Source organism: Armigeres subalbatus, chromosome 1, assembly GCF_024139115.2.
Source record: "Armigeres subalbatus isolate Guangzhou_Male chromosome 1, GZ_Asu_2, whole genome shotgun sequence".
Classification (NCBI taxonomy): Eukaryota; Metazoa; Arthropoda; class Insecta; order Diptera; family Culicidae; genus Armigeres; species Armigeres subalbatus.
In genome coordinates, this window is record NC_085139.1 from 153,189,331 (window position 1) to 153,216,280 (window position 26,950).

Consider the following 26,950-nt stretch of genomic DNA (forward strand, 5'->3'; position numbering starts at 1 on the left):
GACTTTACCATGGTTTGCATACGTTCCTGCTCCAATCAGCTGCTGAACCTCCTGAAATTTAGTAACCAGTGCTGTTTAGTTATATTCCCACTAATTTTCCACTCGAAATATAATGTGAAAATATTGGTTACAAAGAATATAAAACTCAAACTAAGTTTATTTTTATTTTTTCCTCAAATAATAACAATACTTATCAATATAAGATCTGAAACGAACATAACCACAATCTTCAATGTTTGGCTCCGGCACAATAGAAAATGTTGGCTTCAGTTTGACAACCAAATCGATTCTATTCGCACCACCAAGATGAAATACGATGATTATCTTAAATGACAGGAACAGGCAGACCTTCACGCAGTTTTACAAATACTGTAATGCTCTGCCGAGTTCATTTTTTAAGGAAAATTTCTCTTGGTGTGTTTTTTTTTAAATTTCATACCCATTAATTGTAGCAGATAGCGGAAGGAAAATTCATTTGTACCTAACGCTTTTCGTGTAGGCTTTCATGGAATTAAATCATACAACAAATAGATAGGTTTTTTTATTTAAACACATTGATCATATAGCCTTTACGTATACTTAGTATACGAGAAAGGCAAAAAATCAAAAAACTCCTCGGATTTGTTAAAGAATATTTTGAAAATCCTCAAAATTATCCGAATTTTATTTTGTTGCCCCCTCAAAATATTTTTTTTTTACAAAAAAAATCCGAGGAAGGGGGGGGGGACAAATAGATTTTAAATATTTGTATCGGTCTAATTTGTTTTATTTTAAGATAAAATTAATTGTTTACTTTTACTGTTTTATTTTCATATTTTCTATTTCTGTTCAAATTATTAGCCGATCTGTCATGTTCCGCTAGAAATTTACATCAAACAAAATAGACCACTGGTGCGAATGCTTCTGGCGTGATCTATTTTTTTTTGAACCTGGTTCAAATATGGTATAAATTTGGACCAAGAGTAGACCACTGGTGAAGTTGCCCTTAAAGTGCAATTTCCACATTGGGTGGCGAAATTGAAATTTTCAATAGTTAAATGCATTGAATCAATTGTTTACAATACTTGTATAGAATCCTAAAGAGTTTACTGAACGGGTCATACTAAAATCTTCGAAATCTGTTGAAAAACGGCTGAGTTATTGGCTTGTACTTTCTGACCTCTTTTCGTCCAAAATTTGAAACTTTGGAATGACCCCCGTATCTTACCGAAGGACGTAAAAAATCTTGTGTCTTCCCTGTCTTCAAAAAATGCAACAAACGCGAGGTTATCAACTATTGTGGTAATATTACTTAATAAAATCACAAAAAAAAACTATCGTGGTATAGCCGCATTGTGTGCTGTTTGAAAGTTATTTTAAAAAGTAGTTTATAACTTTATGTTTCATAACTGTCGCGATTTCATCTCGGAACCTCAACATTCGTGTCAAAGCCAATAAAAATTTCATATACAACCAATCCCGTGCATTCCTAACATGGGCATCAGAATGCTGTATGTCACGGACCTTCGGGTCATCCGCAAGATTTTCTTTGTGCATTATTTTCTCGTTCGTTCGCTGTGTTTACGTACACAGCCAGAGTGTAAAATAATCGAAAATGTTAGGTGAAGTCTATTTTGCTTCATTTGTCAGTTCGCTTACGACACATTCATAGTCGGCTCTGAACAGTCAATATTCAGTTGAATATTAGTCATTGGATATTTATGCACATTTAACAAATTGATAAATTATCTGAAATCTGAACACGTTTCAAATGAGTAAAATAATTTATCACACAGGACTGAATCCGATTTTCATCCGTGAGGCACTTTCAACGGTAAACATCAACATAAACAATGCTAATTATGTTTTTTTTTCTGCACATAGTAAACACACTCAGTGGCAGTCGAATGAATGAGTTCGTGGAGTAGTCGTCTGACTATGTCATTCTATGTTTTGAATATTCATGCGATGTTTGTCAAAACTCGGACCGAAGTTGCTTCATGAAGATGAATATTTTAAGCTCTGGTTGCAATTGATGCAATCGCCCATCGCATCGCTCGGAGTTCACGGCTAGATGCCGATGATGGCTGAAGCTGCGATGGCAGCGGGGGTGAATGAATAAGAATAAAACTAGCTCAGAGAGATTAAGTCTGCTCATCCAGGGAAAATGATTGGTTTCATAATCCACATCCTTCCGGGATGACGCGTTTAAAAAGGTCACTCACATTCATGCGGTAATGCACAGAGCGACTTGTGTTGAGATGAATGTTATATTGAATGATTGGTGCTGGAATGATTTTTTGGCTGCCCTACAGTCGCATTCATTGACTTTGACATATTTAAGGCTCAAGACTCCTTAACTCTGATTTGAAAATTAATGACGTTATTGCTTGTTAGTATTGGTGAGGCAACTTGTACGAAAAAGTGACGAAAATTTGAGGTGGGTGGAAATGGGGTGGTAAAAGCTTGTCAGCTGCTATGGGGCCCCTTAGGGGCCCCATACACGCTCCGACGTGTTGTACAACTTTGACTCCACCCCCAGGAAATTTGGTTCGGTCGGAGTAAAGTCGGATCGTCTGTGGGCAAGTTGTACGACTGTTTGACAGTACAACTTGCCCACAGACGGTCCGACTTTACTCCGACCGAACCAAATTTCCTGGGGGTGGAGTCAAAGTTGTACAACACGTTGGAGCGTGTATGGGGCCCACATAACGTACATATTCACATATGAGTTTTCATAACATTGTAAATTAACGTCCAAGTCGGGTGGTTTAATCCCTGGAAATAGGCAATTACCTTTGATTGAACTGAACTTGAGTTGCGTGCTCTTGCCTACGCAATGCGGTCGGGTCTGAGCTTGACGACCAACTGGCAAATTGCTTACACAACCTCACTTGATCAGTACCGTTGCTGATGAAGAATGTGTATAGCCGCCAGACATTCTAAATACTCACGCTCCTCTAATGTGGACGTGTACAATACACATGTGGAAGTATGAGCTTGAGAAATGGATTGCGAGTGATTTGACTATGCGTCCAATTTGGGAATCTCGAGCTCGTTCAGTAGCCGCTAGGTTGCGCAGGCCGATGGAGGTCCTTCGTAGCTTAGTTGGTTAAAGCACCAGTCTAGCGTACTGTAGGGTCATGGGTTCGAGTCCCATCGAAGGGAAAGTGGTTACCTCCAATACATTTTCCAAATCAATATCTTCCACATAACGTACATATTCACATATGAGTTTTCATAACATTATTGAATATCTAAGCACAGACAAACAGACGTAACACTAGAGAAATTATCATCGACCATGACTTCAACGATCAACTTGAATTTGATTGATTGCGCCCTTCACAACTAGAGGCGCTAGCGTTGAAATCTTTCGAGTTTGATTTTTCACTCCAGCGCCTTCTGGTGACAATGTCATACGAAACATTGTTTCGTGTAACACGCTCGTAAGGTGGTGGTAGAGGAGTTGAGCGAGGGATGTTTCAGCAAAATGTTCAAGCTGTTACGTCTGTTTGTCTGTGATCTAAGCATGCAAAGCTTCTAGTAGTGAAAACTACGAAAGGACTGGAGGTGACGGGTATTGTAGTATATGAGATTATCAGAAGGAAAAACGAACAAAAAAATGGGAAAGGAATTTTGTCCGTTCGGTTTTGAAAAAGAAAAAGACCGTTCGGTTTTGATAGCTTGGCGTCATTCTATTGGCGATTTTTGAAGGCGATAGTTCGGTTTTGGTTTTGATACCAGCCGAAGTTTCAGTTTCGCAAGTAGGCGTCACGACACACTCCACTTCCATGCTACGAGGAGGCATGCATCAGAGATTCTTTACAAATTTGATGAGAAACCTGAAAATTTCATTAATTCGTTGCTGAAGAAGATACGCAATGTTCATCCGCCAAAAGTGGACAACCTCAGCACAATAATTAATTTGGGCTCGCATCTCAGACCATAACTGATCACATAACAATCTCAGGGCAAATGTCTCGTATGTCAAACCCCATGCTCTTACTAGAGCTATTTGGAAAGCTACCGATCGTATTCAAGCTACAGTGGGGGCAAGTACAAACGTCCTTATGACAATGTCAATTTGTGTATCTTCAATACATTTATAATGGATTTAGCAGAAATAGCGTCTGATCTTACAACAAGTGTTCATTAATTGTCTAAGGGACAGTGCGGTATAAAAAGTTCAAAAGACGGAGCAAGCAACGCAGAAGAGATGTAGATCTTTTCAAAGTGATTGTAGCTTACTCGGATGTTCACGGGGAGGGGGATGTTGCCGCAACCACTGTGCGAGAGATCTCTTCGGCCATGGGATTGGTGAAGCACTCGAATATAGCTACGCACACGGAACAACGTCCGACTGATAAGCCATCAATAAGCGACACCCTGTGAACGTGCTTTATCTGTATACAATTCTATCCAGCACTCATGCAATGAGGTAGTGTAATTCCGTCATTGGAATAAGTTTATATAGTCAGAAGTCTATCCCTATTGTGGGCAGTAATCACACCGCTATCGTTTAGTGTTTATTATCTAAAAGTTGATATCAAGAGCCTTTTTAGTAAAAGCTACACCATTTCACGTATGTTTCGTTGTATATATATATATACAGTATCCCCCCGCTTATCCGGACCTCGCTAGTCCGACGACTCGTTAGTCCGGATCTCGCTAATTCGGAATTTTCCGGATTAAAAAGTATCAACACCCATTTAAACACATTATGCTGTCAGTTTTCAAATTTGTGCTGTGATTTTGTTTTGGTTCATTTGTATGGATTTGACAGTCGGATTAACGAGAGAAACCCCGATAGTCCGGCCATACATTTGTCTGTATATATATATTTTTTTTTTAAATTACTTTATTATCGTGATGTTTCGTTGTATACAGCAACAAGTGATAGTATAATTTTTGCTTGTAAATGCATGATGGGAACACAAGAATTACTATGGATATAGGAATGCTCATAATGAGATTGCAGTAAGATCTAATTGTAGGAAATTTATTATATTTTATACAGGAAAGCTTGTGAACAATCGAGTTGTAGGTGAATTATATGATTTCAGCTAGATGAATACAGAAATGTAAGAACTATTTAAAATTTATAAATAAGGAACTAATTAAAATATATTTACAGCTTAGTGAGTAGCTTCTAAGTGAGTAATGCAACTAAAAGACTGTATTTAATGAAGTTGTCCGTAACACCCGGTTCTTATACAAATTTTGGTAGATTCTTATAGGTACAGCATTGTAGGACAATCTAATATTATCTCAAATTAAAAAAAATAATCTTGTGAGCGTTTTACCTTTTCTAACGCACGAGAAAGGCATCAACAACGCTAGGTGGATTAATAAGGGTTTTTATAAAGGGCAACGAAAATTTGACACCAGACATCAGGTGAGGTGAAACCCAGGTGGTGGGCACTACTCAATTCCCCTGGTCAGGAATACTTTTGGCCAGGGGGAGAAGGCTGAGCACTGAAGCCCGACATGTGCGAAATCTGGATTTAGTTCTAAAATGTAAACAACAGTCTTAATTCTCTACCATCTTTTTGTTATGGCGAGGCAATTTTTATGCACACTTTTGTTTTCGATATTTTATCAAAATCAAACACTCAATCATGCAGCAATATAACGATGTGGTATGCTTGAGGTAGCTGCTTGATTATAGGGACTCCAAAAAGAATTTATTTGCAGTAACTAACCGAATATAAAAATGTTCGCATTAACGATTGCCCCCTAACACTGGTTCTAAGCTTCGATGCAGAGTACACGAGCTTTGTTCGCCAGTGACAGGCGTACGAGGCCCTTGCTTTTGGCCCATGAGCTCACCACGTGGTGCATCAACCACCTTTCGCATAAGCCACGACGACTATTGTTAGCAGGTCTACCCCAGTACTGCGATATCGAAACTCTGATGGTATGTATTTACACAGACAACAGACAACAGACATGGAGGCTCGAACAAAATTTCTTGCAAAACATGTGTAAACAAACAAACCGAACCTCAACGCCATCGACGTCGACAATGCTACTCACAATCTCATTTTGACAACACGATGGCGCTGATATGTTCTTTTATGCATAACGACACTAGCGCACAGTGACATTTTTTGATGACGCTAGCGCTGATTCTGCACGGGATAACGGCGACATTCCAAAGTTATTTAAAAATGAACAATAAAAAGTTATCACAACATAGCGAGTGCAGCTTCAACGTCTGTTCTCTGTGGTATTTATTTGAACGTTTGTTCCCGTGTAGAGCTTTGCATTGAGAAGCACTTTCTTGTCATTATGACAATTCACAGGTAACCATAATGTGAGATTCTATTTCCAATTATTTAAGTTTCTATAACACAGATAGGTATTTTTTCCATTTTTTTAATTATTTATTCACACCAAAAATAGCTCGAAAAATAGTTCATGATGTTTATTATTTATATGTATACATAAACATGCCTTCAATGAATGTCAAATGTAGCGAACAGCAACTTCAGTGTATGTCCTTTTAATTTCCCTCATCTGCGCATTCACTCTTCATCCAGTTTGTTTTGTTCAGTGTTCAGTGCTGATTGCTGACTGGAGAGGAACGTAATGCAGTATTATAAATCAAGCTGCTTGCATTTGCATCGAATATTTGCAATGAAAATACCGTTCCATTTATGATTTATAATTCGTGGCATTTTGATATCTTCAAAAACGGGTATTTTCAATAAAGGCTTCGATAATGGTGAGTAATTGATCTTGAACACAAATTATTTCGAAGTGCTAGATCTATTTTTAGTACACCATATGCAAACCATCTGTTTCGTGTCCAATAAGAATCGCATGTTGGATAGTGTTTGAATGTTCCATTTAGAAAAGAAATTCTAAGCGGAAAAAGTTTCGATATTCGTGGGTGCTTCTATAGTTGCGTTGCGGTAGTGAAGTTTCTAGAGAATCTACAGATTAAATGCAGCAACCCACATTGTTGATCAATTAGGTGAACTATCATTATACGAAACAAACAAAAACAGCCTAGAAATATCCCTGAAATAGGTAAATTACCTTTTTCTGATCTTTGCCAATAGCGATAGTGCGAGTCTCAAACAAATACAAAGGAACAAGACAACAATTGGAATATTGTATCAGAGGAATGATTTCAAGCAACAATGATAGATTTCCTTGTGATCAGAATATATTTCGCATTAAATATTGGAAATAGATTTTGGATACACTCTCAAGGTATTTTTTTCAACTTCACTTAGTGTTTTTTAAGAGCTAAAAGCCTCACTTACATTGTGAAATGCAGTATCGATAAGTTATAGGCAAGAAAATAGCGTTGCCGCGTTCTTATTGCCTCTACTATTCGGTCGATATGAGAAGATATAAATGTACAGAAAACGAGACCTTGAATCAAGGCCAGCTCAGAGTTAATTTTATCTGTTGCAGAAAATAAAGGCCCCCACCACGACGGAAACGGCAGATTTGACAGTTAGCTTATATATTTTCTCTTAAATTATCCGTTTCTGTCGCCGTTCCGCTGAATAGCGTCTGGGGCTTAACACGGCGGAAGGGTCCATATAATGCAATTCACCTTGTTAAAAACAGGCACCCCAACAACTAATTTAAGCTGAATAAGCTCGTTTTTGGCTGAAGAAGGCTATTTTTGGTTGAATAAGCGCTCTATCAGCTTTCAATATTTATTGGCAACACAACGATTGAGATAGTTATAGTTATATGTCTCTGTTATAATTCAAATTCATCAGTTAAAATCGTGTAATTGAAGTCATAGTTATTCAAACCTGTAATCAAATCACAACAGACCAAAGTGATCTGTCGTTATTAATCTTGAAGACTATGGTCTTCTTTTTCTTAATGACATTACATCCCTCACTGGGACATTGCCGCCTCGAAGCTTAGTGCTCTTTTTATTGTCGGTGTAGTACCAACATAGAATTCGGAAGTAGGGACTTCTGAGCCGAACTTTCTTCCGAAGTTTTATCTGTTAAATTAAAATGATGCGTTGTTTATGTGAATCCAACGTACTACTTCCGAAGTTGGGTAAATTGCCTGTATCTCGAGAAAAATCCATCTTCGCTAATAAAAGTACTAACGTTTATCCGAATAGACAATAGCACTTCCACATTTATCATTCCAACACGATAAGATGCCCAGGGAAGTCCAGAAAATTTTCAACCTGAAAATCTTCTAAACTAGACCGGAATTCGAACCCAGGTCCCAGTCACCTTCAGCATGATTTTGTCTTAGGGCCGATGCCCACGTTGCGTTTTTGAACATCTCATGCACGCAGCGTTTTAAAAAAATGCAGGTGTGCATTGACGCGGCAACGTTGCGTTACCGCTTTTTCTCGATGCAATCTTTTATTGGTAGAAAGCTTCTTGAAACCTCTTACTTAAATAATTGAACAAATTCTATCAAAACCGTGATCATCCTCCTCACTTTGGGTACAAAGCAACACCCTTGTAAAACACAGCATATCTGCGATCTGCATACCTATGTGTTTTCTTTTTTTGCCTTTTTTTCGTGGTAAATTGCCAAGCCAAACATTTTTTAAATTGCTAGAGCGCCTAACATTGATGACTAATTTTATCCCTATGAAGCTATATGTGTAGAGATAAAACCCATGTCAGTTTCATGAATGAATCTATTTTTAACTTTTTCTAGCTGTACGCTACATCTTTTCAAAGTGGTTACATACAAATCGAAATTAACGTTACCCAGATGTTACTCCTTTTAAACAGTTGATTGATACCACGGGGATGACAAGCTACGCCATTTTTGTCACATCTTTTCTGAGTCACTAATACGAGTGCACTGCGAATGCAACATAAACAATTCCGACGGTGAAAATGATATAAAACGAACAAAGGCATAGACAGTACCGTGTGCAAGTAGCATTCTGAATTATTGAGCAAATAAGTTGAACATTCTAAAGTTTGAAACATGGAATCGAGTGTAAAATAGTTTTAATTTATAGTTTGCTAAATTTTTCTCTATTTTCTTATGATTGTATCATGTTGCATTATTGAGTGGTTTGGGCGTTTTGCATCATATTCTCCTGTAAAAACATAAACATTCTGAATTACTACTCAGCACATACTATTGCAGAATAAATCAGTGTTGGGGTAATTTGACACTGGGGGATAAATTTATCCCCCACAAAAGAACGAACAGGCAAACCTGTCAGAATCCATAGTAAAAAAAATGGATGTCGGTCCTCTGATTGATACACTTGCATGGTTGGATGGATATAGGGTAACGGTTCGGCACTTCATCCCATAACTCCTATTTCTATCCCATCAAAAACAAAGCAAAGAAAAGGAATTTGGTTTGTTTTATTATTTTTGGGATTTTTTTCACCTGTGAGCACGCGTGTTAGCAAAAAGAAGCGACGAGATTGGTGCTGTATTTCTTTGTTTTGCGATGAGATGAATATATGTTCCGTGAGAAGGAAAACGAAACAGTTCCCCTATCAATTTTAAATGGTCTTGATTATAATTATTATATTGAACAGTTAGAATCAATTCTATACTTGTTCGACCAGCGAAATGAGCTAATGGAACGTTTTCAGTAAACCACAGTAAACTATGTGTCTAAGTCGGCAGGGCTGGTAGCGGTTTTAGGGATAAATATTTAATAGACTTTAGTGACTAAAATAATAAAAAAAGTGACTTCCAAATTTAAGTATTTTTTGGCTTTTTGTTGTAAAAGTACAGTAAAATTAACTAAGTTTGCAATAATGAGTACTTTATGTAAAGAAACCTGTAATCAAACACGACCTCCTGCGCTTAGTCCGCAGTTCGTTTTTGCGAAGCCTGTTCTTTACGCACGGCCGGAACGCCTTCTAGCATGGTTTGTGCTATCATTAGGTACTCATTAGATCTTTTGGAATGGATAAGGGAACAAGATGAGGCTCGTACTCGACGCCGTATCATCATCGCTCAATGTTCTTCCTAACGTAAAGAAAATTCGCTCGACATCGGCGTTACCATGTGTTGCAGCTAAAGCTCAGGGTTTCTACTTTTCATTTCGATAAGACCAAAGTGAGCGTTTTCCGAGTTTAGAGTAACCTTTTTTCGTTGTTTTTTTGCGTGGAACATCATTTTGGGTTATTCATTCACTTTTTCCTCTCATCCATTTTTTACGAGATTTATCGTCGAACATTTTTTTTTAAATTGTATAGCCGCAATAGGATTTGAACCTAGACAATAACAATAATACCATAGTCATGCGCTAATTCTAGTCACACCACCACGATATCTGCATGTAGGCTTTAGGTTATGTTCATGTTCCCTACTACCGTTTGAAATGATGATAGCACGAAAAGGCTAGAGGATAGGGAAGCCAACGAGCGAACCAACTTTTGGTAGCAATCTGTACGATAAATCGTTCTCACTTAACTGTTTTGCCTTTTTCATACAACAAAGTTGTACCAAAAGGCTATCATTTCCCAGGTAACCAATAAGCATTGAAGTAAGCACTATAGTAGCATTATACTGGCATTGCATATGCTCCATGCTGTAAATAAGCATTTCGAAAACCTCGCTGTTCTAAATAAGCATTTTCAAAGCAATCATGAGAGGCATAGTCTTATAATAGCATTTTGAATGCACAATGTTGTTTTTCGTTAAGTGCAATGGAACAGCTATTTTAAGGCCTGTAGTGTTCAAACGTCAAACGTTTTCGAATATGGAACCATATAGCGGGGACTATTTGTCCAATGAACTTACATTTGAGAAAAGAAATCGATACGTGCAGAATGTGTTTTCCATTCCGACCATTGACAGGAGTACTTGTCGTTAACCTAACCCTATCACTAATTACATAATTTAGATACATTTAATTATTCCATTGCACTATTTTCGATGGATGCATTAAAGCAGCACTACCGTAGCTGTTTCATTGCAACTGGGTATGACGTTTGTGACGGTTGAATTCTGAGATGAGTTAGATTAAGTTTCAATGTTCCTGTAGGGGCGTAGTGTTTATGTTGGGCAAAATTATTCCCATTACCATCTCTCTCTTATGGCCCATCTGGCAAGGTCGAATCCCGCTCGAAGAAAGTAAAAAAATTATTTTCCATTTCAAATATGAGAAAATAAAATAACGATATAATATGAAAAAAAAAGAATAAGAAAAAAATGCCAATAAAAAACCGTTTTTCTTATTTTAAAAATAAAGAATTGATTCAGCATTTCGGATGCTGAATAAATGCTACTCAGCAAAATTTCTACTTTATCGATAACGTAGGATTGAGCATTTAAGCAGCCATATATTGGGCCAAAACCTGCATTAAAATAGTATTAAAGGTTACTAAAGAGCTTATTGGCATTTAAAGTTTTGCAGTAAAGGCGCATATAATGCCACTTAAACGTTTTATATATTGCTTACTGGTTACCTGGGTTTACTCCAAAATCCAAAGGCGCCTCGTCACAGGCAGCCAAGCCAAGTCAAAATAAACAAAAATAAAGATTAAGGATGATAGTGTTAAAAAACACGGAACACCTAGTCTAAGAGATGAATGCATGTATTAGATAATTAGCAAATAAAATTAGTTTTAAAAAAAAATAATCGATGAGTTTATTACATTATTATTGCAGTCAGGAGGGTAGAACGCCTGTCATCCGCGGTATAATGGCATGCACTCTACCCAACATCGGTTTTGGTACTTCTGTATTTGGTATTGGATCTAGCCAGTGCCTCACCACCGTGTTTAAATAGCTCTCCTGGTAGTTGGTCAACCCCAGGGGCTTTGTTGTTCTTCAGCCGGCCAATCTCCTCCTGGATTTCCTGGAGATCCAGAGCCGGTAAAATTATGTCCTGCGCGCGTTCTCCCAGGTCCATCACCATACCGCCATCTTCGTCTGCCACATCGCCATTCAGGTATTCTTCGTAGTGCTGCCGCCACCTTTGGATCACCTCACGCTCGTTCGTAAGAAGGTTCGCGTTTATGTCCTTGCACATATCAGGCTGTGGCACGTGGCCCTTACGTGAACGGTTTAACTTCTCATAGAACTTTCGTGTGTTATTAGCGCGGTACAGTTGCTCCGTCTCTTCACGGTTTCGATCTTCCTGCTGGCGCTTTTTCCTCCGGGAAATCGAGTTTTGTCTGTTCCGCGCCTGCTTATATCGTGCCTCGTTCGCCCTCGTGCGGTGTTGCAGCAATCTCGCCCATGCTGCATTCTTCTCTTCCACTAACTGCTCACACTCGCCGTCATACCAGTCGTTTCTCTGATCCGGGGGCACCGTGCCAAGTGCAGCGGTTGCGGTGCTACCAATGGCGGATCGAATATCTCTCCCAGTCATCTTCAAGAGACGCTGCACGTAGCTGCTCTTCCGTTGGAAGTGCCACTTCCAGCTGCTGCGCGTATTCTTGGGCTAGTCATAGGATAGGATGTGTCAAGTAGTCAGTAAAAATCGTACCGATTTGCTGAAACAATCGTACCGGTTGCTGATTGGTTGAAAATGACAATCGATTACTTCGATTGCTAGCGGCGCGTTTTTCGTAGGGCAGCATGTTGTTAGTTTGGCCGTGTTTGCCGTGTTTGTAAAGTTGATATTAAGCAAAATACGTAAATAGTTGAGTTCCAGTTTTTTGGTAAATAATAAATTTATATTGAACTGCAAACGCCATATTAATTATTCTCAAGGGTTGTAAAGGTTTAAAACTGTTGATTTTAAGCATTACCATTCACCTTTCTGTCATTTTCGATCTCAAAGTCATATTTACATCAGCGAAAACTTCTCTCTGTTAGTCTTTCACTTCTCTTACATAAATAATGGATGGAACGGAAAGAAAAACAAGTTTTGATACATGGTATTTGGAAGATTTTGTACCAAATTACACAGGCATACTGCAACGAGGTAGTGGTCGGATTCAATATTCGCACTGCGGTAAGTGCGGACGTTCGTGATGTCGGAGACGAATTTACCGTCGATTAGAACGTGATCGATTTGGTTTTCCGTTTCTTGGTTAGGTGATCTCCATGTGGCCTTGTAAATATTTTTGCGGGGAAAGAATGTGCTTCGGACTACCATTCCGCGGGAAGCTACGAAGTTTATGCATCGTTGGTCGTTATCATTCGATACGGTGTGCAGACTATCCGGTCCGATGACCGGTCTATACATTTCCTCCCTTCCTACCTGTGGGTTCATGTCACCGATGACGATTTTGAAGTCCCGCAGCGGGCATCCATCGTATGTCTGCTCCAGCTGTGCATAGAACGCTTCTTTCTCGTCTTCGAGTCTCCCTTCGTGTGGGCAGTGCACGTTGATGATGCTATAGTTGAAGAAACGGCCTTTAATCCTCAGCTTGCACATCCTTGCGTTGATTGGCTGCCACCCAATCACGCGTTGGTGCATCTTACCCAGCACTATGAAGCCGGTTCCCAGCTCGTTGGTGGTGCCACAGCTTTGGTAGAAGGTAGCCGCTCGATGCCCGGTTTTCCACACTTTCTGTCCTATCCAGCAAATCTCCTGCAGCGCCACGACGTCGAAGTTGCGGGGATGTAATTCATCGTAGATCATCCTGTCGCAACCTGCGAAACGTGACGCTTACTCGCGAAATTAAATGCCTTGCCAATCGGCAAGAGTAGTAAAATTGAACGTCGGTGAGCTCGGATAGTTCAACCCAGGATGGTGCGAAATCCGGGTACGAAGAACCACAGCAGGATGATGGTGGCGCGGATGTGTGCCTCTGTAGCGTGAGTAAAAACCATGGTTTAGCTAGGGCTGAGGATAGGAGTTAGGGCAATGATTTATTCCTAAGAAAGGGCATGCTAGCTCAATAAATATCTGTATCATGTACATGTTTCGTTGTTGAGCTTATTTTGTGGCGTTCGATGTTAGTTAGCCGAGCTGACCAATGCTTTTGATCCCAGCAGAGGTCGTTTCACAACAAGCGTAAATTTTGATTCCAGTTTTGAAATTTTTCGAAACATAACCTCATTTTTAATTGCCAATAGGAAATCTCATTCCGGGCTTCTCCTGAAATTCGGTGGTGGTCTCATCGACTGAGGAACACGAAAACAATCATGTGTCGCTCTGTCCTCAACGGAGGCCGAATTCATCGCGCTAGCTGATGGGTGTTGTCGTGACGCTTACTCGCGAAATTAAAAAGTTCGGCTGGCAATTCTGAGATGCCGGCACGATCAGAATCAAACTGTAATTATCGCCTTGAAAATCGCCTATAGAATGCTCGCATGAGTTCCTTTTCGGACACTTCAATACCGTCTTCGGTTGTTAAAGCTGAATGGTCTTTTTCTCTCGCATAACATCATTCGTATTCCTTTGTCACCTGCACTCTACCAACTCAAAGACCATTTCCAGGAGCGTTCATTTAACTCTTCCTTTTCCCCCCATACACGCAGTTATTGCCTGTTCACTCTCACCCACACGAAACGCATAATCCAGCGAGGGAAATAGCGTGCGATCGGACTTTTTTTGAAGTCATCAATTGCTTCACCTATCATCAACTTAGGGGCTGTTCATATATGATTTTCCTAGCTTGCTAATAATGATGAATGTGTGTGCACTGATAAAAGTCATTTTACATATTTTATATTCAATTCCATCTGTGAATCTTATCTACTACACTAGCGACTTGCAATTCCATGTTCCAAGCTTCCAATCGTGATCCTGTATTCGTCGCCTAGGTCTTTGCCGATTATATCGAGTCGCATTATCTCTTATATTGTTCGTAATGATTGGTTTTCCAGGCGGCTTATTGGGCCTGCGCAAACCTCCTGTCTCGTCGGAGGGCCGTCGTGTCAGGGCTGTTTAGCGTCCCACCTAACACCAGGACTTGGGCTTGTGCGCTTTGAGCGGCACACGGTCGCTTTGGTGAGGCCTACTTGCGGATTCATGCAGCTTTTTATAGAGGTTTAACAGGGCCTGTGCTAACGGGGTATTCGGATTTCGTATAGATAAACTAAGTACACCACGGGTAATTTATAAAACGTACCGCACCGCGAGGGCACACCTTTACTCGTCCCTGGCTGTAGTTCAACTCCCTTTGCGATTCGCTTCGTAGTTTCTCTACACTCTATTTCTACACATTTCTCTAGGGTAGCAACTTCAATAATAGTCCGATACGACACCCCCCCTTTACTTAACATCTGACTCAACTATTCCGACATAGTCATGGAGGTATGCTGGTAGTCTTGATGTCCTTTGTGGTCGATTCGTCTGATACTGACCGGTTTCGTTCATTGGTGATTCCACTGATGATTCTGTCTTATTGATTTGTTTGAGGTGCGAAACATTCCGATGGTATATTTTGTCCGTCTCCAATGATCGTAATTTCACATCCGTACCATCACGACCCATCACCTCAAACTGTTCAGGCCCGAAGTTACTCGAAAGTTTATGGTCCTTTGCCATACGTTTGGCAACCACTATATCGCCGACATCCAAAACGTTACGAGTGGCCTTCCTGCGCTTATCTGTTTGATCCGCTTGTTGAAGCTTTTTTTCCCAATCTTTGTCACGGATACTTTCCAACAGTTGTCCGCTTGATTGTTGAACTGATGGTAGCTTATCTCTCAACACTCTGCCAAACATAAGGGCTGACGGGGGCATTCCAGTAATACTGTGTGGGGTAGAGTTGTACATTAGAAGGAAACTCCTGAGATCCCATTTCCAACCAGACGGGTTAGTTTCCTGACTTATACGCAGCCGTTTCAGTATCGTACTGTTCATTCTCTCCACTTCACCATTGGCCTGGGGCCAATATGGAGTGGTTTTCTGTTGCTTGATACCGAACTCCTTACAAAATGATTTGAAACTATCACTAACGAATTGGGGCCCATTGTCGGAACGTAGTATCTCCGGGATTCCGAAACGAGTGAAGGTCTCAAAAGTGCTTCAATCGTTAGCTCAGCAGTCGTCTTCTTCATCACCACCACTTCTACAAACCTACTGAAGTAGTCAACAATGACCAGCAAACAGTGACCGCTTGGGAGCGGTCCCAGAAAGTCCACTGCCACGTCTGTCCAGGCTTTATCCGGCATCTTAGTTCTAAGCATCGGCTCCGGTGGTCCAAGTGATGATACTAAGGTGCATGGGTTACACTGTTTTACATACTTTTCGCATTGATCATCCATTTTAGGCCACCATGTCTTCTGCCTTAGTCGTCGCTTCATAGTGCTCATCCCTGGATGTCCATCGTGTGCACATTCAAGGCCCTGTTTTGTAATAGCTCGGGAATCAACAGTCGGTCACCTCTCATAATCACCCCTTCTGCTACATGCAACTCTGACTTGAACGGCTTATACAACTTTACGTTATCTGTCCATAATCCGGTTTCCAAAACTTTGATTAGCTCTTGGAGTATCGTATCCTTCTGGGTTTCTTCGACCACCTTCTGTAACGTCACAGCCTCTGGAACCGTAGCCTCCAATAACTGATGAATATACATGTCCGCTCGGTCATCAAAAGATTTTGCTTCCGACTGTGATAATCGCGACAAGGTATCGGCTAGATTAGTTACTCCTGGCTCATGGTTTATTTCGTAGTTATATGATTGAAGACGCATTTCCCAACGTTCTATCCTTGGACACGGTTTGGAGCGGGGGCTAAACAGAAATTTTAAGGCTTTGCAATCTGTGATTAGTTGAAATTTTGTGCCCAACAGATACAGTTGAAATTTCTCAACTACCCATACTAATGCCAGTGCTTCACGCTCGGTCTGAAAATATTTCTTTTCTAGCTCCGTTAGCGCTTTGCTAGCAAACGCAATAATTCGGGTGGCTCCTGCTTTATTTTGCTGTAATAAGACTGCTCCTAAACCCACTGGACTTGCGTCGGCAATGAGTTTCGTCATATCTTGCCTGGCAAAAAATCTTAAGTACCCTACTTGGCAACCTGCGTCCTTGATGTCGTTGAAAGCTTGCCAGTGGGTTTCATTCCACTGGAAATAGGTACTCTGTTTTAGAAGTTGTCTGAGTACATCCGTCTTGGCCGCTAAGTTTGGTATGAAACGACCTTTCTAAAAGATTAACCCCAAGAAACTCCTTAGCTCAGATAGGTTTCTTGGTTCTCTGAAGTTTCTAATCGCCGTTAGCCGATGTTCAGTTGGTCGTATTCCATTTTTATCTAAAATATGCCCAGGAAAATCTAACTGTTCAACGCCGTAAGCACATTTTTGTCCATTCAGAAGGATGTTATACTCCTTCAGACGCTCCTTCAATAAATTTAGTCTCATATCATGCTCTTTTCTATTGGCTCCATACACCATTACGTCATCCAGGTATACCACAATCCCGTCCAAACCTGCTAAAATCGACTCCATGGTTTTTTGGAAAATTTCCGGAGCGCAACTAATCCCGAACATCAGCCTTTTAAATCTATTTAAATGAGAAAAATTTACGAGAAGAAAAATAGTGTACCATAACGGATTTCATTTTATTATTTTATTCCAAATTCAATCTCAGTGCATTTATTTATTCCTTCAAATGAAGTGAAACAAGAGCTATATAAAAAGTGATTTACCTGAACAATCCGTTCTTGGTAATAAACGTTGTAATGGTTCGCGATTTCTCTGAAATTTCTAGCTGGTGATAAGCGTCCTTTACATCCAGCTTAGAAAATACCGTTGCTCCACTGACGGAACCAAATAGTTGCTCTACCGTGGGTAGAGGGTGTGTTTCTCGAACAATCGCCTGATTCGCACGGCGCATGTCGATACATAATCTGACTTCTCCTGAATCCTTAAGCACCGGCACCATTGGTGAAACCCACCGCGATGGCCCGCGAACTCTTTCAATGATCCCACGCGCTAACATCATCCTCAGTTTTTCCTCTACCTTTTCTTCCAAAGCAAATGGTACCCGCCTGTAGGGTTGCTGTACTGGTTGAATGCTCTCATCAATTGGAATTTCAACCACTACTCCTTTGAATTTCGTGAACTCCTGTTCTTGCTCGATGTTTCCAATGTCGAAGCCAACCTTCAAGACGCCAAGCTCTTTTGCGGTTTGATCTCCCAATAAGCATTGTTTACCCTCCTTGGCTACATAGAACGTTGCTTCAGTATGCTTTGCCCCACCGTATATGGTTGCTGCGAAACTACCCATGATTTCCATCGGTCTGCTCGAAGCGTAGCTGGTAAAGTCTTTACTCACCGCAGTAGTCATTTCCGATACTCCAACTTTCAAACGTTTCATTTCCTCCCACGTCGACATACTGATTATGTTTGCTGCTGCTCCTGAATCGATGATCATTGGTACCTCCACACCGCCGATCTGAAACAAGAATGTGTTCTTGCCCATGGCGTAGAAAATGTATCCATCTTCGCCTTTATCTTGTTCTTCCTTCTCTACAACTGATCTGACACGTTTGACCGGGACTGGACCACGTTGGTCACTATTAGGTCTCTTCAGACACTGACGTGCAAAATGTCCATATCCTCGGCATTTCAAACATTGCGCTTTGATAGCCGGGCAAACATCTGCACCTTTTACGTGTCCCTTCTTTCCACAGGCAAAACAGACAGGCTCAGATCGAGTGAAGTTATTACTACTCTGACTCGGGGGAAAACGGTTATTCGACCATTGAAAAGGTTTCTTGGAATACACTTGCCTCGTTTGAGCCGGCGATACTTGACTTCGGTATGTCTGCGGTACTTGACTTCGATATGCCAATCTGTTAATGGTATCACTTGGGGTTTTGTTGAATTCTTTCAACTGGCGCTCGCTTTCCTCCAGACTTGTACCAAGTGCTTCTACTTCCTCAAGCAACATATCACGCTTTAAAAGTTTTTGTCGCAACTTGTTTGAAACGCATTTTCAACGATCTGGTCCACAACCATTTCGTCAGGTTGGCTGTATTCGCATCGTTTCACTTGTGTCCGCAACCGTAGTACGAAATCTGAGAACCGTTCTGCTGATTTTTGTGTAATTTGTCGAAATTGGTGTCTTTCATAAATACGCCGTCGAAATGGTTCGAAATGGGCATCCAACTTGATGATCGCCGCGTCATAATACGGGGGATCAACTAAAACATGAGGTACATTTTCCGCATCTGGTAAATTGTCAAAAATATCTCTGAGGTCTGGGCCTCCCAAATACAACAATTTCGCTCGTCTTTCATACTGGGAGATTATATTCTCAGCATCGAAATATGACTCCAGATCTCTTTTCCATCTGCTCCATGCCACAGGCAATTGAGAAGACTCAATAGCTGTTTGAAATGCTCTTATACGACAATCGTTTCCAGCCCTGTCCAAAAATAATTTAAATATAACATATTTAAAAAAAAGTGAAAAATAATTAATTAACAAATAATCAAACATTATATTCTTCGGCACATCATTTCTATTCAAAACCAACAACCGAGACAATATTAAATCCCCCATTTGACTATCCGAGCCTTCCAATAGCTGTTCCACTTTCGGGAGCTGAAAACGAGCCCGCTTACAACTGTTCCAATAGAGACCCCGTTATTTTTTTCAAAATAGCGAACCCGCTCACTTTTCTATTTCTGAAGCGAACCCGCTAAATATTGTGTAGCGAACCCGCTCACTGCTGTTCCAATAGCGACCCCGCTCATCTTCCCAAAATAGCGAACCCGCTCACTTTTGTGTTTCTGTAACGAACCTGCTAAACGTTGTGTAGCGAATCCGCTTGCTCTATCAATGGCGAATCCGCCTTTCATCTTCATTTCCCATTTTTGTTTGTTAGCGATACCGCATCCATGTTTATACATTATGTAATAAGTTATTTTAAGCGATTCCGCTCTCTACACCTGTACCATGTTATGCTAAATTCCATTATATTAGCATTCACAGTGAACACCTCTGACATTTTATATGATTTCGCTTTTACTAATAATGGACGTCACAGTTATTTCATTTCCGTTAAATGCGATGCCGCTCTCACTAATTGACCCGACTATATCATTCAGTATGACAACTGTAATATTCAGTAATATGCAGAAAACGGAGGCATTCATATTATGTCCATTATGATGTCGACATAATCGCTATCTACTATCGAAGCTTTTTTAAAAAAAATGTTGAGAAGAATGCTTCTTCGAGTAAAGTTTTAGCGAATATGAACATTTATTGAGGTTATGTCCTCGTATAAAAATGTAGCTGCTTTTATGTCTTGTTAGAATTTCACTTACCTTAGTATTGTGAACCCAATCAGCATCGGGAAGCAGAATAGGGAAAAAATATCACAAATACACTCATATAATCCTCTTTCGTTGGAACTCTTTCAAATTATTCAGCTGCAACACCCACACACATAACCATATTTTTTTCTATCTCTATGTAATCCTCTCTGAAGTTTTTCAGTATGGTTCAGCTCTTACACATACGGGTGTATGCACAAATGTACGATCGTTTTCACTGCCTGATTTAGGCTTGCTCATACCCATCATCACAACACACCAAGGAAACCAATATGCAAAAAAAAACCACAAATATCAAATATATATATTTTTTTTATCACTAGTTTACCATATTCAACATACGACCGCCTTTTTTTTCATTCAGCATCATTTACGGTTTCGTTTTTAGTAATTTTTCTCAGAGCTTTTCTTTTCCTGTACTTCACTCTTTCTCTTCTTTCCACCAACACATAAATCTTCCCAAGCGCGTTCCAGAACCACCATTTTTTTTTGAATGATGTGCCGAATTATATAACATTTCAAACAAGAATTACATTGCAATTTCACAAAGTTCAACCGATTACTTACATTTTACCGTCGTCGCCAAATGTGCTAACGGGGTATTCGGATTTCGTATAGATAAACTAAGTACACCACGGGTAATTTATAAAACGTACCGCACCGCGAGGGCACACCTTTACTCGTCCCTGGCTGTAGTTCAACTCCCTTTGCGATTCGCTTCGTAGTTTCTCTACACTCTATTTCTACACATTTCTCTAGGGTAGCAACTTCAATAATAGTCCGATACGACAGGGCCCACTGTCAAACCCCACCACATCCTAGGCAAGCCCCACAACTCGCAGATGGTCTGGGGAGGGATCGTCAAGCCCTTGGACATAGTCCCTGCTGCCCACAAAGGTGGACATTATACCAGTTCGATAAACTATTGTATAGAGTACTTTATGGTGCAGAACACCAATCCGGATGGAGAAAGCCTATCATTCACAGCACGTTCTGCAGTCCTTCGTTGACGGCTAGCATCGACCGGAGAGTTATCGAGGAGTACACCCACAGCGACCACCAGGCGATTCGCTACCGTATTGACCAATGAAACCCTGGTGCAACACGAAGAAGGACAACCAGTGAACAAAGTTGGAAAACAAAAGCCTTCAACAACGACCTATTCGAGACACCTCGGCCGGACAGCAGTACCGAGATCGTTGATGCGTCCGAGCTAACACGACGGGTGGTAACGGCTTGCGACCCTACAATGCCACGAAAACTGGAACCGAGAAGCAATCGGCGTCCAGCTTACTGGTGGAACGACAAGCTATAAGCACGCTACGCGCAATAATGTTGCAAAATACTACAGCAGAAAAAATAAAATAAAAAAGCTGGACTCGATTTATGGATCTTGTGATTGATAGTCCTTCCCTCTACCACAGCACCATTCAACATTTCGAAGGGACTGCATGTTGACTCACCTAACTGAAGTTAGGGCTGTTATCTGTAACATAATTTAAACAAACTATTCAATTTTCAAAGACGCATTGAAGTTACATGGTAAAAAATATGCAACTTAATGATTTTGTTACGTGTATGGAATATGCATCATCCACCACTTGTGGACATTTTCAGTGTGTTGTCGATAAACAACACACTGAAGATGTCCACAAGTGGTGGATGAAATACGTATTTGTGTAAATACCAAAAAACGAATTAGTGGAAGTAAAAGGAAGACAATTTAAAAAAACGAGTGTTCTTTGGTGGTGCTTGTTGGAAGATGTGCTTGTTGGAAGATGTTGTGTGTGCTGCTTTGGAACAGGCTATCCAACTTAGCAAGTTAGACTGGAGGCGCGCGTATCAGATCGAAGATTAAAGCACAGACAATTGATTAAAGATCTGTGATTAAAGGCTCATTGACGCCAACTGTTGCCCGGACGGCAGTTGTGGAGGGTCTCTTCCCGAAATATGATCCGACCATGCTACCACCAACACCGTACGGCGAAGAAGGAGAAGCAAATCCCATAGATCGCCAAGTGTCCAATAGCGAGCTTGTAGAAGAGGAGAAACGCCTGAAAGCCCGGATGGAATACCGAACGTTGCGTTAAAAGCTGCGATCCTGGCATACCCGGACATGTTCAGAAAGGCGCTGCAAAAGTGCCTGGGCGAGGGCAAGTTTCCAGAAATATGGAAGATGCAGAATCTGGTGTTGCTGCCAAAGCCAGGCAAATCACCCGGCCATCCGGCCGCGTACAGGCCTATATGCCAGTTAGACACGCTCGGGAAGCTTCTGGAGATATTCATCCTCAATAGGCTGACGAAATGTACAGAGGGTGAACTACACTAACAAAAATCCAATCATATTCATCATGTGTGGCACACATATATTTTTACTATAGCATTTTTTATTTATTTATTTATTTATTTATTTGGTTATTTAGGCACACATAAAATTTGTTAATTTGTATTTGTTAATTTTTTTTCTGTTTTTTGCCAATAAAAATGTGAGGATTTTTATTAATGTAGTATTTTTAAAGATGCAGTTTGGATTCCGTAAAGGAGTATTGACGGTGAATGCAATGCGAACAGTGCTCGAGAATGCTGAGAGTGCGTCCAAACAGAAAAGATGAGGAGATCGGTACTGCGCAGTGGTCATGATGGACGTGAAAAATGTGCGACAGCGACAGATTTAAAGCCATCGTGGCAGCGCTGCACAGAATGCGGGTCCCCAGCTATCTGTGCAATATCCTGAAAAGTTATTTTCAGGGTAGAGCTCTGATGTACGACAGGAACGAAGGGCATAAAACGATACGCGTTACAGCGAGTGTTTCCCAGGGCTCCATACTCGGCCCAACTCTTTAAAATGTATGACGGAGTGTTGACTTTGCAGCTACTCAGGAAAGTGAAAATCTTGGGTTTTGCGGACAACGTGTCACTAGCGGAGACACTTGAAGAAGTGGATGTGTTGGTTACGGAGACGATAAGAGTGATCAAGAGCTGCTTAACGGAGTTAAGCAGCAGATAGCTCACCACAAAACGGAGGCTCTATTAGTCAGCAATTGCAAAGCGATCCAGCGAATGGAGATCGTCTTCGGAGGACATGCGATTGGTTCGAAGCGTTCACTGAAGCACCTGGGAGTGATGATCGACGATCGGCTAAATTTCAACAGTCACGTTGACTACGCCTGTGAAAATTCCGCAAGGACAATAAACGGAATAACAAGGATCATGCCAAACGTAAGCGGACGAAGTGTCTGGTAGCAGCTAGTGTCTCGTCATCGATACAGCGGTATGGGGTTCCTGTCCTGTTCCGGGTAAAGCTTAAAAGTGTGTTCTGGCTGATGACCATTCGAGTCGCGAGCGCATATAGAACCATATCGTCGGAGGCAGTATGTGTTATTGCTGAAATGCTACCAATCTGCTTCACCTTGGAGGAAGACATCGAGTGTTTGCGGCGAAGAGACACCATAAACGTAAGGAAGAAGGTGAGAATCCGTTTGATGGCGAGATGGCAACAGGAGTGGGACAGTACGAAGAAAGGGAGATGGACTCACCGGCTCATCCCAAATCTGTCGGTGTGTTTGAACGGAAAGCATGGTGAAGTTAACCTTCACCTGTCGCAGTTTCTGTCGGGCCACGGATGGTTCCGGAAGTACTTACATCGGTTCGGACACACTAATGGAATGCGGTAAGCAGAATTGTGACGCGAATACTGTCGAAGCTGCAGCGTAGATAGAGACGTGATCAGCGAATAAGTGCCGAATCTGGGGAGTATTCTGCGCAGTGAGCAGTGTTTGGCTTTGGGTCGTCGGGGCGCCAGCGAACCGGAAGTCTTCTGCCAACCGGAATTGTCGAACCGTTGCTTCCGGTATGTAGAGCACCGCTAATGCGGACGTAATCCACCTCCGGTACTGTCCACCTCTGTAGCCCGGTGCAATGTGCGAAAGCGTCGCCTCCGATAGCCGCCGGTAGTCGGGGCACCATCATTGCGGAAGTTTCCTTCACCAGAACTGGTGGACCACCCTTGACGCCGAGAAGTCCATCCAGGTGTCAGGGCATCAGGTGTCTGTCGTACAGATTTTTCAATGGTCTTCAATCCTTCAATCCACACACACACATTCTGCTGAAGCTGCACGTAGAGACTTTATTCATTTATTTATTTTGTCAAACGAAATGTAGACTACATTAAAAAATATCGACGATGAGAAATCGATTAATGCATTTGCACCCGTATATAATCTTAAGCGCAAGATATGAACCTCAGGATGTTCCGGAGAACCTCGGCACATTCCTTGTTCATAGTTTATCCACATCATAGTTCTTATTATTATAACATGCCTCGACTGCGATGGGTTTTGCAGAATGTGTTTATTTTACGACATTTATTTTATTAAGCGCATTTAATTCATCTCTTCCAGGGTAAGCCCTCGCCGACCGATTCCTACACTGTGGCACCGATTCATCATCATGTTGAGCTGCTGGATCAGTGTGTGGAGTTGATAAACTCAGAATGGCCCCGATCCTACACGGCCCGTCTTTGGAGTTTAAAGTCATCCAAGGACACATTGCCAACCAGTATGGTGCTCATCGACAGCGCAGAGAACGATAAATCAACCGTCCTAGCGCACGCCAAACTATCTCCGATTCCATCCGACGCCGAAGCAGTCTTCATCGAAACGGTCGTCGTTGATCGAAGGTACCGTGGTAAAGGCTTGGGGAGAACTCTAATGCGTGCAGTGGAAAACCACTGCTTCGAAACGCTGCGCCTTAGAACTATTTATCTTTCCACTATCGATCAGGAGGGTTTCTACGCTAAAATAGGATACAGTTATTGTAAAGCTATGAACATGTTCGGCACTCGCAGCGCATTCAATACATCAACCAAGAAAATATGGATGATGAAAACACGTAACGATTGGAATTCCAGCACTAGTGCCTAGAGTTAGAAAACGACATATGTATCATGTGTGTATATATAAGTGAACGGCGTACAGATCGCCGATGTAGATGATTTCATTATTTGGCAGCATTTGTCGCAAACAGCCTGATTTGTGGCCAAAAGAATTAGCTTTTACTTGTGTATTTAAATAATTGTATGTGGAGTGATACGATCAAATAACATGTAGATTGCTTATAACAATTTTTGTAAATAAAATAAATTACAATCATGGGGTTATATTTTTTTCGAGACGGTACAACCCAAACAAATGTATGTATGTTTTACTCACTGCCCACTGTTTTATGAGGGTTCTATTACACCTATGGTTATCATTCTTGATACCAGTCGTGCAGAGGGAAGCAGGCGCGAAGTCGACCCTGCCCACCTTCCGAGGACATAGGGCGTGGTAAGGCCACCTGGAAAGCCGGCAATGCACTGGCACGATACCATGGTGTTCTTCTAAAAAAGCGAGTCACGATGTTCGATGCTGCAAGGACACGCAGCTAACCTCGAGGGTGCGTTATGCACTGGCCCCCCTTTGAAGCATTACTTTCTGGTTGTACCGAAGGGACGATGGGCTTGGCGGCAATGGAAACGGTTTAGCGGGTCGGGGATGCAGTCCTGCCTCGTTGGAGGTGGCCCCTAACCTCGCACTTCCTGGTCAACCCAGGATGTCTGTTGAGCAGATTCCCCCTCCATGCTTAGGAAGAAAAAAAAACACCTATGGTTAATACCATAAGATTACCCTTCATGTTACTCCTGTAGTTATCTTTAAAACTGTAATCTATCTATATAATAAAAATGAAATGGTCTGTGTTCGTATCCGCATAACTCGAAAACGGCTGGATGGATTTTATTCATTCCTTCAGCAGTTACATTCGTTACAGTTTCCGACAGGTTTATGTGATATTTCCTCTGTCGAAAATCATTTGTAAAGTTGAGTTAACCGTGAAAAACTAAACTAAAGATTCGTATAGGAATTTCGCTCGGGCAGTTCGCAACGCGCATTTTTGCCTACTATGCAGGACAACGTCTGCCGGGTCAACTAGTAAATCATAAAATTAAACAATAAAAATGTCAAACGCTTTATCAACATAAGAGTAGTATCATGGTTATCTGGAAGAGCCTAATAAAACTGTGGTAGACAAAAAGATATTTTAGTTACTAGATAAAGATTGTCGCTGTCGTCGCTGTCCGGAACATCTTTTGCTGGCGAGTATAGGGGAGCTAAATGTCAAAGAAGGAAAATCCATACGATTTGACAGGTATGTACCACACATGTTTCGGACAGCAGAATAAAGGGAACCGAAGCGACAATCTTTATCTAGTAACTAAAATATCAATACGGGAGTAAAGGCAAATTACTCACCGGATTTTTTCGCATTTAACTTATTTTTGGCTTCTTCCACGCAAGGGCGAATTTGAGTGAAAGGAACCATAAAGTGAGTTGTTTCGCGGTTCCGTGTAAGTACAGTAGACGTTCGATAACTGCAAGTCATTTAATTGCAATGCTTTTTAACTGCAATTCGATAGTTGCAACAGTTTTGCAGTTATCGGACCGCTAAACTTCAAACTGATGTCAAACTCAATGACAGCTGCATTGCGCTGCACATTTAGATGCACTTTTATTACATTTGACGTCGATTGACAACCGTTTGACGTCTAGAATGCGTTGCAGTTATCGAACGGCATTCGTTAACTGAAAAGTAAACATTTTGCAGTTATCTCTTATTTGGCTCTATTTGATACCCTAATGCTCTGGACAAAATTTCAGCCAAATCGGTTAACGTTTGGGCGGTGCTAAACTCGTTGGAAGTTAATATGCAAAAATGTATGCGCAGAAACATCCAAAAACAGTGAATCGCAGTTGGACGGCACAACTTACGATGAAGAACTATGATACTCATTCAGATCTTG

At 41.1% G+C, this 26,950-nt stretch overlaps 1 protein-coding gene across 1 annotated transcript; it reads left to right on the plus strand.

Annotated features, from left to right (window-relative positions):
* The first annotated feature begins 6,521 nt into the window (after positions 1–6,521).
* On the plus strand, positions 6,522–25,302 carry LOC134207495 (N-alpha-acetyltransferase 80-like). The gene is made up of 2 exons (XM_062683206.1): positions 6,522–6,709; positions 24,513–25,302. Exons 1-2 carry the CDS (start codon positions 6,707–6,709, stop codon positions 25,032–25,034), a joined length of 525 nt encoding a protein of 174 aa, XP_062539190.1. The 5' UTR covers positions 6,522–6,706; the 3' UTR covers positions 25,035–25,302.
* The last annotated feature ends 1,648 nt before the right edge of the window (positions 25,303–26,950 follow it).